Source organism: Hetaerina americana, unplaced genomic scaffold, assembly GCF_022747635.1.
Source record: "Hetaerina americana unplaced genomic scaffold, ioHetAmer1.1.p SCAF_4, whole genome shotgun sequence".
NCBI classification, from domain to species: Eukaryota; Metazoa; Arthropoda; class Insecta; order Odonata; family Calopterygidae; genus Hetaerina; species Hetaerina americana.
This window is the reverse complement of record NW_027286985.1, coordinates 1,296,407-1,317,582: the sequence shown is the minus strand read 5'-3', so window position 1 is coordinate 1,317,582 and position 21,176 is coordinate 1,296,407. Positions and strand designations below refer to the sequence as shown.

Below are 21,176 nucleotides of genomic sequence, written 5' to 3'. Positions count from 1 at the left end.
CTTAGTGAATATATTAAATAACGAAAAGACTGGCTCTGCCAATAAACCTTGAAACATCCACCGAACTGTTCTAACTTCCCTTGTGATCAATTAGGTGGTTTAGTCCACAGTATTTTTTTTCTTAATACTATGAAACATGTTTTCGGTAATACAGCTCCTTTCACCGTCCTGCGTAAGTTCAAGGAACTGTAATATAATATGCCATGCATATAATATTTAAAAAAGTACTGGATTTAAAATGAAATTTTTGCCAAAAAAAAGAATTTCAGCTCATTTAAAAGGCTATCATGATTCTCCCTCTGCATATCAGCACAAGTTAAGGCAAGACAATTTTGTGATCATTAGGCAGTCAGTTTCGAGAACTTCAGAAGAACTATAAGTCTATTGAATAATTAGATCCATCATTTCGCATGCCCTTGTGATGGCATTGCCACTGATACCACCTCACCCTCGCCTCCACCAAAAATGTAATGGAAATGACAATTTGCTGAGAGACCTTCAGTTGTGGTGTTTGGAGGTGTTGAGTGTTTTGACGGAAAGAGTGAATGTGCAGGCGATTGCAGGAAGACAAATGGTTGAGATTTGTAATTCTATACAGTCTAAGATGCTGTTGTTCAGAAAAGGAGTGTTTGGACTTCAGTTTGAAGTTGTGGCATTTTTCTCTGTAATTTACGGACAAATAGTCAACATTTCACATTATAAAGCTCACTTAAATCTTCACTGCCCAATTGTTGTTTACAAAGGAAGCAATGTTACAAATGCATTGGAAACAAAAATATTAAATAAAAAATATAAATGATTTGATATAAGATATTTTATTGAAAAAGTCTTAATACAAAACAAAACGTGCACCTCTGAAATGTATGCAACAAAAAATATTGCTCACAGAAATGGAATGCTTCCAGAAAATAGATATTTATAAGTGTATATCATAGTAAGGTCATACCAGACATTACAGGCAATACAACAGGGTAATACTATAATATAGTAACTAATATGTCATAAGTCCACTGATTTTTCTTTCAAATACTGCAGCGATAAATATTTGACATTATACTTATTCTTTCAAGTCTCACTAAATCTTTGCACTGCACCATATTGTGAAGTTTGTCGTTGATCGCCAAATACTGAAATAGACCAGGCATGCAAATTTGTAGTGAATAAGCAATTAAAATTACACAAATTCCATTGGTACCCCAATTGAATATTGACAAAATGCTATAAGAATAAAAATATATGGGAAATATTACTTACTTTTCTCTTTCAGGCCTTTCCCAAAGTTCTGATAAACCCTAATTGAGTTGACAATTAGGTAGGAATGAATAAGAAGAAAAAACACTCCAGAAGCATTAACAATTGAAAGATCCAGAAAATCTGGTTGCTGTAAAATATGGAATGCCATCTAGTTAAGCAAGAATGCACTACAGATGGTAACATTTCTACATGGAAACGACACAAAGACGATAGATACTCACATATGAATTGGCAACAACAAGACGCCAAACAACATATGATGGCTGAACAGTGCACAAAGTTAAAAATGCTGCCATACATAAGAGACTTTCACAGAGAACCTGTCAAATGATAATTAGGTAAATTTAATAGTTGAGAAAACTCAGAGCATTTTCTTTTCATCCATAGCTGTACTAATGAAACTCACAGCAAAGTATCCAATCATCAACCAAACAACGATGAAAATGCATCCAAGACAAAAAACAAGCACTTCTTGTACAAGACTGATACCCACAGCATGGATGACTAGGATAATACAGCTGGCCTGAAAATTGAAATAAGTATAAATTCCTTCACAAAAATTGAATTATTCACTTTCATTATTTTAAGAGTTTTAGTTTTCAAATCCATAATAATAAATACTGATTACTAAATTATCGAAAGAATCCAAAACATTCAATATTGAAACTCACTCAGGGACATTCTACTTTAACCAACAGATATCAAAAGAGAGCAGTTGAAGATCATATTTCAGCTCATTTACAATTTTTATAGAAGATTCTGCAATATACACTACCTACTGATTGCAACTATATACAGGTAAAGTCAAATATTTTTCTTTTCAATATATCACAAACATGAGCAGGTCAAAATACTTTTTTGAACCTGTGATTGGTTAGCAATTTTACCAAGATAAAGAGAGAATTATCCTAAATTGTGTTCAAAAACCAGGTATGATACAAACAATAAAAATATACACCACCAAATATGATTATGAAAATAATTTACGTAATTTATATTTAATGCTTTGTTTTGGCCATATTATGAAAATGTAAAATAAAATGAATAATTTTATTCCATAGAAAATCCTGAATCAAATTTGTAACTAGAATGAAATCATATGAGATGGGTATATCATTGAACTAATACTTTTCCATACCATTAAAATTCTATCAATGGAAGGCAATTACGCTTTATTCCATTAACAATATGACAAATGTAACTGATCATATTTTCATACAACTTTTTAAAGTGGAATTGGCCGCATAGGTTGTATCAACAATGACGCAATGGTTTTCTTGACTGCAGAATGCTTCAGGGGAGGAACGGACCCTCACCAATGTACTTAAACTTCAATTTTACCACTACCAGTACCAAATAAGTTAAACAACCACTACTAAATTTATATCCATACTCTTTGTACCAGCAACACACTACATTTTTTCCCATTTATCACCGAAACCAATTGCAAAGTTATAAGTTTCACTAGAATGAATGATGTAGCAAAGTTATAACCATGTATTGAAAGGTAAGCCATACGACAGACATGCTGGCCACAAGTATTACTACATGAGGCATTCTTTACCAGAACAATTTTTCATTGAATATGATTGACAAATGCATCAACAAAAACCAATACACAATTCTTTCTCTTCTTTAAGACCAAGTCTTTTTCACCTGTAAGCAACTGTTATGCAATTCATGACAGAGATAAATACTTCTACCACAGAGAATCAGATCAAAATGCTTCCATACTGTAGTAATACTTTCATTTTTTTAATTCAAAGGTATTATGATATAATCAAGTTTACTACATTATTTATTCAATTATAGATGATTTCATGATTCACTTTTCATGGCATTTTTACTTTAAAAAAACTAATTAAAATTATAATAATGATAAATATAAAAATAATGGTAAATAAAACTGATCTAGGAGATCAATCAACTTAAAGATATTATCAAATGTAAGGCAACCATTAAAGATACAATTAACTATGCTAGAACCCATTAGAGAGAGGGGAACACAAATGTAGCAGACTACTCTTATATCAAATATACATACACTTGAGAGATAGGTGAGGCAAGTTGTGGGTGAATTGACTAGGAAGAATTCCAATACAACACGCAGGAAAGAAATGCCAACCAACAGTATAGTGAAAATAGTTGACACTAAAAATTCCATCCTGTGGGAATGCAAAGTTAAATTGATACTTCCCTGTGAATTTTCATATATTTGATTTAGATGCAAGGATGTCAATTAATACACGATGAAGTAAAACTAAGCCTATTAACTGCATCTCATAATTTATGGGTTAAATAGTTTAGAATTGGGTACTCTTTCCAGGAGTTTCATATTTATTACCTACTATATCATTATATTAACAGTTTGTGAACCACTTGAAATTTCTACTGAAGACAATTGCAGTTACCTAATAGAGGCAGACTGTATATACAATTATCACATTAGCAACACATTCATCAGTGGCAGTTAGAATAAATGTCAGATGGGGAATATTGTGAAGAGTACAAAGAATGAAAGGCGGCAGCTTCTTTATGTAGAGTTCCATGTGGTAGTTAAGCGTTCCATGGGCAATATCACTGAAAAATATATGATAGCTCTTAATAAATAACAGTACTGACAGGCAACCTTTGTCACGAAACTTGCAAAGCATATGCCATAAAAAAGACCCCATACAATCGATGCACTTTAACCAGAATAGTATGAATATGCGCACTGCATATACAATCTTAGTTAAAGATTACCTAGATTATACGTATAATGAGGAATATAAATGAAACGGTTTGTGATCACATGCCAAATCTAGCAGTTGCATAATGGCAATTATACACTATAATAAATATTAGGACCAGGATATAAGGTTACCGGAAGTTTTTGAAAGAATGAATGGATTAGAATAGTACGGGTTAGACTAACATTAAAAAGGATTTAAAAACAGAAAGGAAGTCCTAATTGTCAACAAGAAATGAGGGACATAAAATTAGGTACCAAAGACCTAAGAGACACTTGGAGAAAAAAGTAAGAAAATCATATATAATGACAAGAGTTTTGCAAATAATGAGCATTCTCAGAACTTAAATGAGAAGACCTTCACTTATTACTTGGCTGAAAGAGGCCACACCAAAACATATAGCATATATATACCAGGGAATATTCAGATGTTTACGTCACATTATCAGCTAAGGGAAAGAATATGTACTTGCATAAAAAATTCCAAAAGATGGCAAGAAAACCAATCCCTCTTTCTAAAGAATGTCAAATATGGATTGAGTACTAAATGGTTGAGATTTAGACTGTGAAATTGTACTTCAAATATAAAACACTTTCAATTAGCTCCCCTACTTCCCAAAGAGCCCAGCTCCACTCATTTCCTTCATTTTTTATGGCATATCTTCTTTCCATATTCCTCCACATTCATCCTATAGCATATCCAAAAAGAGGTGTATGTATATCCATTCACTGACTGGCTGACTAAAACTTAATAACTTGCAAATCACACTTATTCAGTACTCAGTATTCAGCCTACTTTCATTTTTACCCGCAACCCATCATATGCCTATCACAAATTTTCAAAGCGCAGGAGTAAGAATGCAGTTGATAAATATATCGCCGACCCCGGTGGCGGCGGGGTAACGTCCTCGTCTGCCATTCCAAGGGTCGCGGGTTCGATTCCCGCCTGGGTGAGTTTCCCTCCATCTAGGGCTTGGGTGTTTGTAAATGAGACCATTGTTATCGTTGTTAACAGTTCGATGTAAAGGCCAAAATGTGCTGTTTTCGGAATAATACTGAATAAATAAATAAATAAAATAAATATTAAAATCTTCTGTCTAAAACTTGCCACCATAATTTTCCATACACTATCCTTACTTAATCAGAAATTTATAAATGGATACCTATCCCTACACCTATTCCTATAATTTCAATTCATTCATTAACTATGTCAACAGCATATTTTCCAACAAGTTCTCAAATCCAAGAAGCAATTAATACATCGCCACTACAATCTACGCCCACTTGGATGTTCATTCTTTTTACTGCTACAGCATAATGCCCACCCGAACTATTTTTCGTGAGGCCAGTCAATAGTTCAGTTCATTTATCTTTTGGACTTTGCATTTAGGTTAAATCTATGGTAAATTAGAATTAAATTCCACTGCTTTAACTTTTTCAGAATGGGTTACTATGACTGACTGAAAAACCTACAGGTTAAATCTTTCATAAATGCCGTGGCATGGGAAAATAAATCCCATTCATTTTTCCCTTATTTTAATAGAAATTTTTAATCCTGCTTTATAGAATTCCTGGCTATTTTATGCGTACTTCTTTCTATGTTACATCTTACAGCAATATCCAGGCTAAATGGCATGAAATATGCCAACAAATTGTTTCACATATTCTTAGCAACTTTTCTGAATAACTTTTGACATCATTACAATCTCATATTTGGTCTCATTTTTTTTTCTTTTTCTACCTCATTGCATTTTTCACATTTGTCTGCAAATACATTTTCCTAAAATTACACTTTACATAGCGTTCCTTCACACTAATTTAAGTTACTACATCCCACGTCACACTCTCCATTTCCTTACTATCTCAACTCTACTTCAAACCCTATATTTCAAGCTACATTAGAAAAAAATCAAATTATAACATGACTCCACATCTCTGCCTGATATATAGCCATAAAATTGGCAGGTGTTGATAGTAATATGCTAAATAATTAACATAGACAAACAAAACCCTTATAAATGGTTCAGTATTCTACAAAAAAATTGCACCAAACTGCCTTTATGCAACTAGCCCAAAATATTTAGCAACTACTTTATTGCCTACCACGCAAAAAATCTGGCAACTGCACAGTTACTTTCAGATCATTTATGCTTAAATCAATTAAGTGACAGAGATCAGAGGAACAAGCTTTTAATAAATAACATAAAAAATTAGCATATATGACCAAGAGTGTCATTTTGGCAAAATCAGAGCCACAGATCAGTGATACAGGGGAGGGGGTGGGAGGAGAACTGGAGGAAGGGATGTGAAAGGGCAGACAGAGGGACTGTGACTACATGTTAGACAGGGGAACCAACCCATTTGGTCACAAAGATAAAAAATTCCCTTCTCTGTGCTGCAAGCTTAGCTTGACAAACCTGAAATTCTTAATTTGGCATCCAAATAACTTAATAAAAATACAGCATGTCATGTAAATTAACATATTAATAACTCTTAGGAAACAAACAAAATAGTGCCACATTTTATTCCAAATATTAAGGGTCACAACTAAGGGGCCTTTGTACAATTTCCAATACTACATAACTGCCTATTTTACATAATATTTTGTAGCGGATCGAGATGGTGAGATGGCTAACGTACTTGCTTCCTACCCTGAGGGCCAGGATTCGAATCCTAGCGGCGGCAGATATATTCCAAAGGTATATCGATCTCTACTTGATGAGCTTTGTGGAGAGCACTTTGAGTGAGTACACCGCCCTTCTGATGGGACGTTAAGCTGTGGAACCCTTGGAGCCTTTCGTTAAGAGTAGGCTAATGCTGGCGCCGGGTTTCTCTCCACCCTTCATCCTTCCCTGTCCATCTCTAATGGTGCAAGTGACCTCACCTATCAGTTGCCTCTCCTAAAACTACTACTACAAAATATTTCCTTAAGCCATTAAGGTTTTTTTACACCACTATAAAAATAAAAAAGGAGGAGAAAACTTTTTAACTTTTATAGTGCTGTAAAAACCGTTTACGGCTTAAAGAAATATTATTTAATATAGTCCGTCTAAAAATAAGTCATAAGAAGCTCAATTTGTCCTTCCCGATGCTAGTTATGTATAATTAAAGCACTGCCATTATTTTTTCAGAGGATATCAAATCAATTCAAGGATTGCAAATTTATATTTTTTTCAGATTACAATATTTTGAGACTAAAGGTAACTCACTTTTCATTTGAGGCAGGTATGTATCCTATTCATTTAGATAAACAATGGACTATCAAGAGTGCATGCTGGGAGTGACTGCTGTTCCTCAATTCAGCTTAAATAAAGAAGGTTTGTACATTTTCAACTATTTTTAACCATGTTTCTAGTTCACCCCAGATAAGATAACTTCAGAGAAATCATCAACGATTACAAAGGTAGCAGACTGAAGGGCATATCCCACAGACAAGAGACTTATCAATTAAGAAATATTACAAGAGCACAATTGGGTAAAAGAGATATGAAAACGGAGTGCAATGGAAGAGCCCTAGTCAACAAGTATTAAAACACAAGCAAGGGTCAAGGCAGGGCTCAGCAGGAGAAAATACAGATGGGCAGCACTGCCAGCTGTTATTGTGGACCATGCATGAAGGGTTTGGATTTGTGAATGGGAGGAAGACGGCAAGATATTGGTTGGTAAGTGTTGTTGGGAGAAAGGAAGAATCGCGGAGAGGTGAAGGATTGGAATGCTGGTCATAGGCATACGATAATGAATAAATTACAAGCAAGTTACATAGAAACATTTGTTGGTGTTACATTTAGTACATGAGGAAGAGGCTGGATTTCAAATTGATCACAAGTGCCATTTTCCACGCTCAAAAGAGCATGTCCACTGCCTTCGGCCATGCCATATCAGTGGCCAAATATCATATTTATTTGCTGTATAAGTATAGATTACTCCTGTGACTTTGAAAAAAGACAATTTTTTGGGCTTAAAATTTTATGTTGCCACCTTATTTGAAAGACTTTGATACAAGCAAGAAATTTCCAAGTTGATGTATGGCTATTGTTGAACTTATGAAAATTTCCCAATCTAAAAACCACAAAATGTGAGCGGAAGGCAAAGTGGAAGAGGACTATCGAAGCCCACCACTACACTTCCTTACATAAGCAAAATATGTAACATTTCATTTACACTATTAAAACTGCAGCAGTAACATTGCACATTTAATATTATGCTTGAGACTAAATTCCTAAACCTTACATATACTTGTGGTCCCACCCACTGAATATAACCTTGACGTAGTGGAAGGGCTTGTGCATTCCAATGACCCCTAGAGCTGTCCTGGTGGGAGCAATGATAATTGTTCCCGGTAGGGTCACCTATGCCAAATAGATCATGGGTTAACAAACAGACTATAGGCAGTCTATACAGCGTCAGTTCCTCAGTGAGTCGGCTGCAAAGGCATCTGACAACTGTGGGGCAGCTATTGAGTGATAGTGTCATGATAAAAACACTATTGAGGAAGGCAATGGGAAACCAGCGCATTTTATTCCCAAGATTTATGTAATGAACAATATAGGGAAAATGAGTCCTGACATATTTTTTCCTGGATAGACCGACGGATGGGCGGTGGTTTCTCTGGCTGGGTTTGACGGACGGGAGTCTCAGGAAAAGCTGGATGCTGGTGGCATTTCACTCCCAGCCTTTGAAGAGTGTAGATAGTTTATTCGCAAAACCTCTATAACAAGGCCTTCGAACACTCCATCATGAACCTGTCATTGGAATTCCTATACCATCATATTTTGCATTATAAAATGGGCAAAACCGCAAAACAGACTCATGACATGCTGAGGGCAGCTCATGGTGATAACACCATGGATAGATCGGGTGTGTTTTTGAGAGGCACAAGTTGTTTCGGGAGGAGGGTGGAGAAGATGTTTGAAGATACAGAATATTCAGTGTCTTCGACCTCAAAAAGTGATGAAAATCTTGCATGAGTGAAAGGCTTTGTTGGACAGCGATCGCAGATCAAGTGTTTGCATGGTTTCTGATGATCTTGACATCCCTAAAAGTGATGTCTATCGACTTGTAACCAAAACCATGGCCATGAGAAAGGTGTGTGTGAAGTTGGCACTGCAAGTCTCTCAGATGAACAAAAGGAAATTTGCATGCAGATCTTGCAAGAGGCCCTCGACCATGTGGGGTTAGGATCCAAAGTTTTTAGACAATGACCCACCATGACTTGTTGGAGGCATTAAAACGGGCCATGATTAGGGAGCTTAGCAGCATTCTGAGCATCAGCTTCTAGAAGGCAGACAATGCGAGGAAAAACCACTCGCTCTGGTGTGTGGAGGCATAAGGGTGCTACTTTGAACACTTTTTAGGGAATGTTGAAAAACTCAGTCCCACTATTTTAATGACTGACCTTGTACTTAATCAGTCAGTCAAGTGGTTGCAAGCATTGCCGGGTGAATTGGAAATTCAGTTTATATGGTTTTCCAGATAGAGAAAGGCTAAGTTAAACATTAAAATAGTAGGGAAAAAACTAGTGCAGGTTGAAACGTTTATGCATCTCGGAAGTGTTTTGGAGCAAAATGGACAAAGTAGTATGGACATGAGGAGAAGAACTGCCTTCTGCAAAGAACTTTCACATGGAGGAGGGAACCGATAGCAGGGATGTTGAGTTAGAATAAAAGAAAAGGCTCCTTAAAAATTTGATTTGGAGGGTAGTTATGCACTAATTAGCGTTGCGCTGGATGGAAGTAAAGATGACATTATGTACGAGGAAAGCAAAAATAACTGCAAAATGATGAATTTCTCGGATTCTACAATGAATAAACAATATATCTGTTATTTTTTTGATGTAGTGATTCTATTTCCTTCAAATTAAAATAACATTAAAATACTTTGATCCTTTTCAATCTGATGCAAATATTTATTGTAAATTCAAACCTACACAATCACAGAGCATTTTATGAGCTAATACATGCAGTAATTACATAATTAAAACCACAATATTTCAATTTTAAGACAATTTTTTTAATTCCCAAATACATATGACTAATGCTCACTCATTTTCATTTTGCTGACCGAATTCCAGGCAATATTCATATAATGAATGGCTCTAAGTGTGTACCATCAAATACATAATGTACTTTACTACTGGACTTGCCAATTGTATGGATATATTTTTACTTCAGATATAATTATGGACAAATAATAATGCATTATAAAATACTGAAGAAAAAAGTTTTAATAAAAACTGCTGGGTATAGAGATATTCACACAATCTTGAGGATTATTTAAAATTCACTGCATATGGGTTTTCCCTCAGAGGAGATCCAATAATTGGAAAACAATTTTCTGAGACCTTAGGTTCATTATATTCATGGTTTTTAACACTGCATCGCAGAGTGAAAAAACTCATCCAGCTATTTGATAATATTTGCAAAGAATAATTCAAACCTCATGTAATTGCTATTAGGTATTTAAATATGAAAATACCTTTTGCCATTTTAATAGCTAGGGCAATGCAATAGTTATATTAATGGTAGCTTCCATTCGTCTATCATTGAAATTGACGAAAAATAAATTTTCTTGTGAAATGGTCAATTTAATTAGAGAGTCAGCAGCAAAGCCATCAATAGTGTCCTGGGCGTGCAGCATGAGCAAACAAGCGATCATATTGCTCTTACACTAATATACTGAAATGAACAGATTTTTTATACCTCATCAATTATCCTCATGGTAAGCAACATATCATAGATGAACTCACTTCAGCTACTCATATCTTACCACTAAAAGCACCAGAGCAGGCATGATGATGGGTTTTCGAAATTAATATAATCTTTTCTGCCATACTATTTCATAGAAATCTTTAAATTTTGGTGAATTTCAGCGAATTCCACTCTTACATATTTATACAGGGTCGCACCCAAAAGTGGTAGGACTGATTTTTTTACAAGAATTTTATTGACGATATACTTACATCGACTTAATAATCTTCAAAGTATGCTCCTTGAGCTGCCACACACTTAGTATAACGTTGCTCCCATTCCCCATACGCCATAGAAGAAGAAGGGACCATTTGGTCTCAATTTCTCCCAAATAAAGATCACTATCTATCTATCTATCTACGCCCACTGGAAATTTTCTTTGGGGATGCCGTTGATGACCCTCGTCGAAGCCTCTTGAACGGCCTTTATCGAGTCAAAATGTCGTCCCTTGGGCTGTCTTTTCATCAGGGGGAAGAAGAAGCAGTCCGGTGGTGCCAGATCGGGAGAATAGGGCGGGTACGGCAACGTGGCAACGCCATATTTGGCCAGGAGCTGTCTGACGACGAGCGCGCCATGGCAGAATTTTCGGCACCATCTTGGCACACACCTTGCGCATGGCCAAATCCTGTGAAATAATGCGTTGGACGTTGGATGCAGACAGACCCAACTGGTATGCAATTTCTTCACCTGTTGAGCATCGGTCTATGTTCAGCAGTGTCCTCACTCTGTCCACATTCGTGTCGGTTCTTGCCGTCGACGGCCGTCCGGAGCGATGGTCGTCTTCAACGTGCTCCCTACCCTCTTTAAACAACTTGTGCCACTCAAATACTGTGGAACGGCTTAAGGCAGTGCCCCCATAAGCCTGCTTGATCATATCGAGGGTCTCAGTTGCCGTCTTCCCGAGTTTTGCACAAAACTTCACGGAATAACGTTGCTCTAAATTCAGATTCATTTTGTTTTTCGACGCAGACAAAAAACTTGCGTCACTAAAATCGGTGTCCTCACTCAACGACAGCCCGCAGGCGACTGAGGTTGGTTTCGGTCTGTTGCTAAGAGCCCCCTCCACCTTACCCTGCCAGGCAGACCCCCCTCCACCGTTCCGTTCGCGCCAGAGAAAATCAGTCCTACCACTTTTGGGTACGACCCTGTATTTAAAGCTATTTTTTTAGTTTATTAATTTATAAAATATTTGCTAATACATCTAACTAAAGGCACTGGATTGATTATTTTGGCCAATGTCTTAAAAATAACAAGAAAATCATTCTTTATAATTATTCTATACTTCTGTAAACACATTTTTTCATTGTATTAAGTTATTACAGTTAACTGAATACCATACAACCTTTTTCAATAAAGTTTAAAATATTATAAATGATCAAAATTCAATTTTTGTTGCTTAAAATTTTCCTTTTACATTATTAATATATAAAGATATTTCATGTTCATTACAGTAAAGAATTTTTCCAACATCTCAGCATGCAAAATAAACCGCAAATAATACATTTCGCTAATTCCTTTAAGAAGTTCGTCCATAGTTGAATACAAATTATAAACTCTTCATCATGATTAGTCAAATAAAAGTTTTCATTGAAGGAACAGTAATTCATAGAATTTGGTCCCTCCTGGTTTCTATCACATATGTCATTGCACTCTCCTTCTTCCCATCTCCCTTACTAACCCATCCTTTCCTTCGCAATAAGGCTGTAATTAGTCTGTGATTAGAACTTAAATATGATAATCTGCAATGCCAACTGGTTGACAATAGTGTCCTGTATTTTCACTAAACTCTTTATCTGTTTGTTGTCTCAGGCGTAACTTTGTGGAATTTGCATAACATATTGAAATGTAATGAAATAATTGACTTTTTAATTCCATACACTTTTGTGTGGAATTACAAAAGTGTGGAATTACAAAGTCAATTATTTCATTACATTTCAATCTTTATCTGTTTTTTATGCCTGCATAAAATCATTCTTTTGCCTTTTATGATAAAATTTCAGTGACCCAAAGATAAGTAACTTAGAGGATCAATGGATGCTGTGGCAAGTGGCGATCAGTTATTTCAGACCAAAACTTTCGAGTGGATTCACATAACAAGTGGCTAATAAAACAGGAAATGTAGATTTATTGCCAGTCAGCATTTAGATATTTATCTAAATGCTGACTGGCAAAGATTCTAAATACTTTTGTAGTGGATTCCCATATTTGGAGAATGGTGAGTTATGGCAGAAAGTAGCAGAAAAAGTTTGCATGAAGTTAACTGAGTTCAGGCCTAAATTCAAGATTACACTTCATGACAAGTTACTGCCCAGTAACCTCTCATGTTTCTGGAAAATAAGCTAAAATAAAAATTTTCATTTCTGCCTTTATGAATAGAATTGAAATTTAATTTGTAAAATAACTGTCATTGATTGAAGCATTATTTGGCACTATGAAATAGAATATAAGGAAACAATATCAAAGTCAGGTGGGGTTGATCTCAATTAAATGAAGTAGATCCACTAGAGAACCAAATGGCACAGATACAAAATACAAGTGTCACTGCAATGAGCAGAGTAATTTTTTGCCATATCATGACATTCTTAATAATCTAATTCATTTATCAAAGGCTATACAGCAGCTGGTGTAATTTCTCACAATTGATTTAAAATAAACTTTTGGCATTAATATTGAGGACCAAAAATCCTATGCATGTCCCACTTACGGAGAACATGTCAATTGTGACAAGATTACAATTTTGAAGATTTTCAGTTAAACACCAAAGTTTTTGGTCTCCTCTGAGTGACTTGAATTCTTAGGCCTTAAGTAAAACAATGAATTTTTTGACATTTTATAATGAAAGAAAACCAATTTCGGTGCATATCAAGATCATATCAAATCTATGATCATTTGGTGAAGACAATTTTGAAAGGGCAATTATAGCCAGAGACATGAAAAGGGTTAAGGGTGGCAGTGGTTAGTGTGTGACCAAGAGGGGACTATTTTTAACGGAGATGAATTAAATTCCAAGGTAATGAGCAACATGAAGTGTTCACAAGAAGTGCTCAATGGCAACATGCAGCGAGGTCTAAGCTTTTATTGGGTGCTTTCAAACTGTTCCAGGATTTTACTACATTACAGTTTAATTCCTTTCCTTCCAAAATATTTAATTTCATTGTAAATGTGAATGTGTTTGTTTGCTATTAGGTGCTTCGCAAAGAGTGAAGAGTTTAAAAATGATTGAAAAAGGCTTTCACGTTCGTTGATTCTAAATCGAGATCACTCAACCCTACTTATTTAATACCTTATTCGTCCCAAATACATGACATTACAATCTTAACAATTAAGTTTATAAATATCGGCTTTAGACATATCACTAGTTTTATCAATAGAACTGCACATCAAAGATTTAAAATTGACCTTATTATTAAAGAAGGCTAGTATGGTTTGATTTGAAAGTGAGTTGATTTTGCAACTTCCTGGGCCTATGGATGAGAATGTGTGCTATTTGGTGTGAGAGTCTTCTGCTTGGCAAAATGAATAAATCTGGTTAAATCATATTTTTTTCTTTACCATTTAATCAGAGGATTTTCTATGACTAACTATCACTATGAGACCAACATCTCCGAGCCTTTTTCCTAAGGTCATAATAGATTCTCTGTAAGGAATAGTGAATGAAATGCACCAAAGGAGGAGGATTTTGAAGTAACAACTACGGAAATATTTGAACAGGAAGTATTGACAGAAATGCAAGATTAAGAATCATACCTTGGAAAATTATTTTTGCTTAAATGCAAGTAAAGAGTTTTCTGCAATACAAAAAAATAAATATTTTAGTTATAATAAAAATCATACTGAAGAATACCATTGCAGGGCATTTACGCAAGCCTATATCTGATCATAAGTCGAGAGAACTGCATATGCCTTCTGCAGAATACCAAACCACAGTAATCAACCCGAAGGTAGGTTTGATAAATGGGGCCAGAGTTCACCCATGACCAAGCCCAAAAGCATGTTGAAACATATGCCATGAGGGGGGGGGGGAGGGGCAGTTTCTTTACCTGTGGTTTACCGAAAAACCTGATACTTGATGAATCACACAGCATGGGTTAAGCTGCGGGTGCCCGGAGGCATCACCAGAAATCGAATGCAAGGTGTAATTGGAATTATAATTCAAGCAAAAACAAGAGAGGCATTCTAGAAGGGGAAAATTGTTTCAGCAACTCTTATTCGAGATGCAAAGAAAGATTAAAAATGATTTTGATGAGGCATTTTCTATTGTAAGGTTCAGAAACTTAGTTTTTCAGGAAAGTAGATAATAATGACTAAATGAATGTTTCTCCAATAATCACCAAAACAAAAATGGGTTTCAGCTTGCTAATATAAGCCATAGAATTAAGAATACCGGTCACAAGGGAATCTTCTGGAAATTTTCATTTTAGCCTTCTAAGCATTTTTTATGAATAAATATGCTGTAGAGGAAGTATTCTAAGGAGAATAATATTATCAACTGTGTCAAAAAACTGAGATCCAGAATAGATAAGTGACATCTGTGCATAATATCTTCATCCACACAATACCCCGCAAGCCTCCACAAGGCTGTGTGGCGGGAACAAATATTAGCCAACAAGCAGTGGCTGTTAAACACTCATAGCTTTCCTAATTTCTACTTGTGCAAACCATTATCCATTTGAACATATTATTTTTCTTTATGTGGTATTTTTTAATGCTGTTTGCTTCATCAGCTGATATTTTTGCAATAGGAATAAACTTTTTCACAGAATAATGAATATTCATTAAATTCATGTTATGACATATATGCAATAATGGAGCGTTTGGTATGGTTCATTTAACCCTTGAGAACTAGACAAAATGTATGATTTGGATTATCAGAATTGGCAATAAGTTCACATTTAGTTCTATTCCTAAACACAAGAGTCTTACTCCTATATTCATTTTTTAGCAGTGTATACAAAGCCCTAACGTTTCCCTCTGGAGTTTCAGCTGTTTACGGAGACATGACCCTTTCTCTAAGGCTCTGAAGTTCCATGCCAAACATTTCTTTTTTTTTTGGAGCTTCCTAGTTTTATCCATCAATATTTGAGAAGCAATGCTCAGATGCAATTACAAGAAATTGACAGAAAATAGAAAATGAAATAGTCAATCTGTGTGAAGACGAAAAGCAATCAAAGAGAACAGAAAGTCATTCTTTATCTTACAGGAGAGCTTTGAAGATTTCAATACCTTCATGAGGGATCAGCCCCACTAAATGCATATTTCATCTTGTAGGTAGATGATGAAACCTTTAAACATTCATACCTAAATCTACAGGAATCAACAGATATGGGTGATAATTTCTTAATTTCAGCCACTGAGTGGTTTAAGGTAAATGGTTTCACACTAAATGTAGAGAAAATGGCTTAACTCTGAAATCAGTGTGAAACCATTTGCACAAGATGATTTCTTTAACAGCCATCTTAATTACGGCCAAGAAATCTGGGGCTATGCTCCAGATATAAAACCTGATTTAATTCTAGAGAAAAAAGTCATCAGTTACTCATCTTCTGCAATTGAAACCACAGACGACTATCTTTGAGTATGAATATTGTGTACAGCATGTGCGAGGTCTGTTCAAAAAGTATGGCGACTTGTGTGTTTTTTCAAAAATTATACATTTATTCATTAATATCTATTTTGTCCCCTTCAAAGTAATCCCCATTCGATATTAGAGGCAGGCGTTTGTGGTGGATTGCTTTGTGCAAATTGTGCATAACTTGCAGGTAATATTTTTTATTTAGCATTTTACCCTGTGACGAGAACTCGTGAAGCACCACGCCCCTGCAAACAAAGAAAACTGTAAGCAAAACTTTCACATTCTAACGAACTAAGGCATGCTTTTTTTGGACTTGGCTTGTGCTGCAGCTTCCATTGAGATGATTGAGCTTTAGTTTCCACGTCATAACCATAAACCCATGATTCATCACCAGTTATGACCCTCCTGAGCAAATTTTGGTCGTCGCTGACAGAGTTCAATGCAAGTCCATTAGCAATGTTAATGCATTGCCGTTTTTGGTCGAAATTGAGCAATTTTGGTACGAATTTCATGGCGACCCATGTCATGCCCAAATCATTGGCAAAAATCGAATGGCATTATCCAATCGGTAAGTTTAGGTCCTCAGCAACTTCTCTAACAGTGATTCGACGAATGGCCAATACTATTTTCTTCACTTCATCAATGTTTTCGCCTGTTGTTGGGCGTCCGGCACGCTCTTCATCCTTCACATCTTCTCGGCCCTCTGAGAACATTTTGTAAAACTGATACACGTTGCTTCGGTCCAAGGTAGCTTCTCCATATGCCACAGTCAACATTCGGATTGCGTCCGTGCACTGAATTTTGTTTTTCACACAAAATTTGATACAGATTCTTTGATCCATTTTTTGGAACAGGTAGAAATCAAAGACAAGCCAAAATATGTCCACGCAAAACAGCTGTCAACAATTAACTGAACATTCAAAATGGCCGAACGTTTTGGCATAAGTGAGATACAACATAACGCCACAAAAAAATCAAAAATCATAATACGTAACCCCCAGAAATTCAAAATTTGTGATACTTTTTGAACAGATCTTGTACATCCATAAATTATTAATTTATATAAAAGATAATTCACATTTGATTCCCACTAGACATGATGAACATCATAATAACACCAAAATAAAAAATCACCTCTCCATGTCTAACTGCAGGTTAACAAAATCCCTATATCACTTGAAAAACTTTGGTATAAAATTATTTAATAAACTGCCACAGACTGCTAGAAAAACTAACTCGGCCAAATTTAAAGAAACCATGTACTCATGTCTAGCCTCCAAAGCTCAGTACTAAGTGAATGAATTATTCATTCAGAGAAAAAGGATACAATTTCTGATGTGTTACATGCTTGCAGTACTGTTATGGGTTATACATCAGATGAGCTGACATGCATTTTAAGTCCAATGTGTTCTTTTTGATGAGGCTTATTGTATTCCCACTTAATGACCAATAAAATTATTATTATTAGTAGTATACACACTATCTATTATTGACTGTATACTTCAGAAGAATTCAATGACAGTATGGCCTAACAGGTATGGATCAAAGGCCATTTTATGCCAGTTCAATTCATTGAGGTTGGTTATCTTATTATCAATAGAAGAAAGTGATTTGGTTGGTATGGAATTGGTACATAAAGTTAAAAGATATCAGAACATTGTTCAGGTGTACGCTGTTTGTAAAGTTGTTTCTATGCCGCATATCAATATTGAAGTCTTCACATATCACAATATCATGAATTTGAATTCTCTAATTGAACAAGGACAGGGACTAACTGTTCACAATATATCTTTAAGTCACCAATGGAGACCTGTACAAAGAAACAATGATTAGATTATTTTACTACACTCTTATTGCAGCTGCATCAAAGTGTACCTCAGTATAAAAGGCTTCATAACTGAGAAGAACATATTAAAAGCTTATCAGGCATTTAAATTTATATTCTACTATGATTTACCAAATTTCAACAGTACATTTCAAAAGATGAGTATCCTCTTATTTTATCAAAATGTTTTTCATCAGAGTGTATCTAAAGTTTAGTTAAATAATAGAAAAACATATTTTTATGAAGATAATTCTTCCAATTCCCAGGCCTTATTTCTGGGATTTTGAACATTGAGGAAAAGTACTTAAATATCACTAGTGATTCTGGTATAATCATTTACCTTAAAAATGTTCCATCCATGAATTTTAGTGGGTACTTACTATTGCTTGGGCATCAAAAAAGAGTAAAACAATTTGAAGTTGAGCTCGACGACATATTTTTTGCATGAAAGGGTCAGCCCCTACAATCTTGAACACTAAGTTCCCAGAAATGCCATAATCATATCCAATCTGGCAACCCAGAATGACAATAATCGGTCCAATGAAACACATATACACGAGCTTTCCCTGAGAAAAGAAAATAGAATGTCAAAAGCAATTTCCAGCAGGCATTTAACATGGCAACTCAGTCCAGGTACTTACATTAAGATTAAAATATTTTCTATGTCAAGAGTTATTTCTATGTCCAAAATGAGTATTTTGTGTCAGGACATGACAAGCTGTAACCATTTAGGTATTTTTCATTATAACCATGTATTTATACATTTTTCTGTATTTTATATGACACATCTATATTTTACCATTGTAAAATAACGAGATGTAATAATAAATAGATGTTAGAGTAAAGGGGGCACTTAGGAGAAAAGTACGAATGATAAAGTGAAACTCCTTACTGTTTTTACAGAATCTTGGATTTCTCCTGCATGATATCCCAGCACTGAATAAATCAATATGATGACAGTGGATAGCACAAGGAAGCCAATTTCATTTGGTTGTTCGAACAAGACACCATGGTAGGCATAAACGTAGCAAAACACTGGGAAATGATTAACATGTAACATTAATTTTTTAATGATTAACATTCACTTTTTCAGTGAAAAACTGGCATTTTTAAGGAAAAACATCAAACCCCTACCTATGTTAAATAGCACCAAAATTCCCAACGTGAATTCACTCACTGTTGGTGGAAGCTCTAAAACTCTATACAATGTAATGGCCAACACTGCGAAAAGAGTAAAACTAACAATTCCCAAGAACAACCACTCATATTTGCCCACTGTGTTCGCGGCGCGTCTCTGAAAACGAAGAACAGAATAATATTGGATTTCAAATTTCACCATTAACTAAAAAATTAATTTACTCCTGTAACACTAATGGAAATTATGGATATCAAAATAATACCCGTCATTTCTCGTCCCGACTTTCAAAAAGCTGACATTGCATACGCATTAAAGAAGTAGATTTTAGCAATTACTAACAAATATATACTTACTTTTCCTAGAAAACGATTACTGACAGTCGACGTCGTCGGAGTAATGTTCAAAGGAACGCCTAGATCTTCAGCATCGACAGGGCCCATTTCGTAATTGTCACTTAAATCTGATTCAGCGATAAGATTTCCCTTCACATTGAATAATAGCTTGCGATCTCCGCTGGTATGTGGATATTTTGTATCATGGAGAACTTAAGTCTACAAGTTGGCATCGTGGTTAATCATTATGTAAGGATTAACAGTTCATTGTCAGTTATTATTATGCTGTTCAGCTAATTTTCTGATAAAACTTTTTTATAGTCATATGATGCAAATTATACCCGAAGAAATCCAAATAATCCACACCCACGTAAAATAAACAAATATGTTTTAAAAGATACGGAGAAATTGACTGGGTGTGCGTTAATGGATTTAAAGAAAGGTGGGAGGGGGCCGTTTACGCCTGAATTTTGTTTGTACAAGTGACTGTATCATTGCGCAGCCTCTACACGCGATCTGTCGAAGATGCTTACACGCATTTTTGGAAGCCGATTGCACTCTTGTTACCTCCCTGTATATTTAATATTATTTAGAAAATTGGTAATTCTCTTTAGTTCCACTTTTGTATACATTAAAGGCGTTTAAAAATCATCACTGGATTGCGTTGATGGTTTTATTTCTATGCACAGAGCTTAGCGAAGCAGGTTGAAAGAATGGATCCCCCGCCGAAGGCAATAAATTCTTCCCTGGAATAACGTACTATTTAATATTGGTCAGTACTGAGTCACAAATTGGTCATTATGTACGTGCTAAAAAATTAAAATAATTTTGAGCGTGGAACGATATCATATTCTATGAAAATTAAATATGCATATATGCACCAGAGTTCTGAAAAATCGCTCTTTTCATGGATAGACATATTTACAATAGAATAGAACCTGAATTTGAAGCATGCTACTTCAATAAGCATTTTGATTGATACCGCAAGCTTGTCATCCGAGTTCGCCATTGCATAAAATTATGTATCATGACTCATCAGTTAGCGTCTCTTGATACCAACTGAGGCATCGTTGATTAGTGCGTCTCATGAAAATATTGTTGCAAAGAGGCAGTCTTGAAGTTCCATATTATATAGAGATCTAATTAGGTTACAGAAACCCTTGGTTAAATGTTAAAAAATATTAAAAACCGTCAATAAAGAACAATGGTGAATTGTGCCAGCTATTTACAGAGCCATTAGAATTATGTTCTAAAGAACCACGTTGACCAGGAAGATGCTAGTTCCAAAAATAAAGGGTGCCTGGTTAGGGACACTGAAAAATTAACCCATGATACAAATAATCTCCGTTATTAGTAGTATTCAAAATCTACCCAGATTGATTCACAGAAGCCCAACTAATGCTACTTCTAACATTGCGTCATAAGGGCAAAAATCAACTAAGATTTCTTGTATATTTCATAGAACCTTCTATAAATTTTCTTCTGAGTATTTAAGTAATTTCACGCAAAGAAATGTACTTTCATGATGTTTTTAGTTCCGTCTCTGTAGTAGGAAATAAGATTTTCTCCTCATATGTA

At 35.3% G+C, this 21,176-nt stretch overlaps 1 protein-coding gene across 1 annotated transcript; it reads right to left on the bottom strand.

The window, feature by feature from the left end:
* Nucleotides 1-811: 811 nt before the first annotated feature.
* LOC139692236 (uncharacterized) lies at nucleotides 812-20,424 on the bottom strand. Its single transcript, XM_071590304.1, has 8 exons — nucleotides 19,620-20,424; nucleotides 19,263-19,422; nucleotides 19,021-19,163; nucleotides 18,509-18,694; nucleotides 1,661-1,777; nucleotides 1,476-1,574; nucleotides 1,255-1,381; nucleotides 812-1,127 (listed from the first exon to the last, which is right to left on the bottom strand). Exons 1-8 carry the CDS (start codon nucleotides 19,704-19,706, stop codon nucleotides 1,066-1,068), a joined length of 981 nt encoding a protein of 326 aa, XP_071446405.1. The 5' UTR covers nucleotides 19,707-20,424; the 3' UTR covers nucleotides 812-1,065.
* Nucleotides 20,425-21,176: the final 752 nt, after the last annotated feature.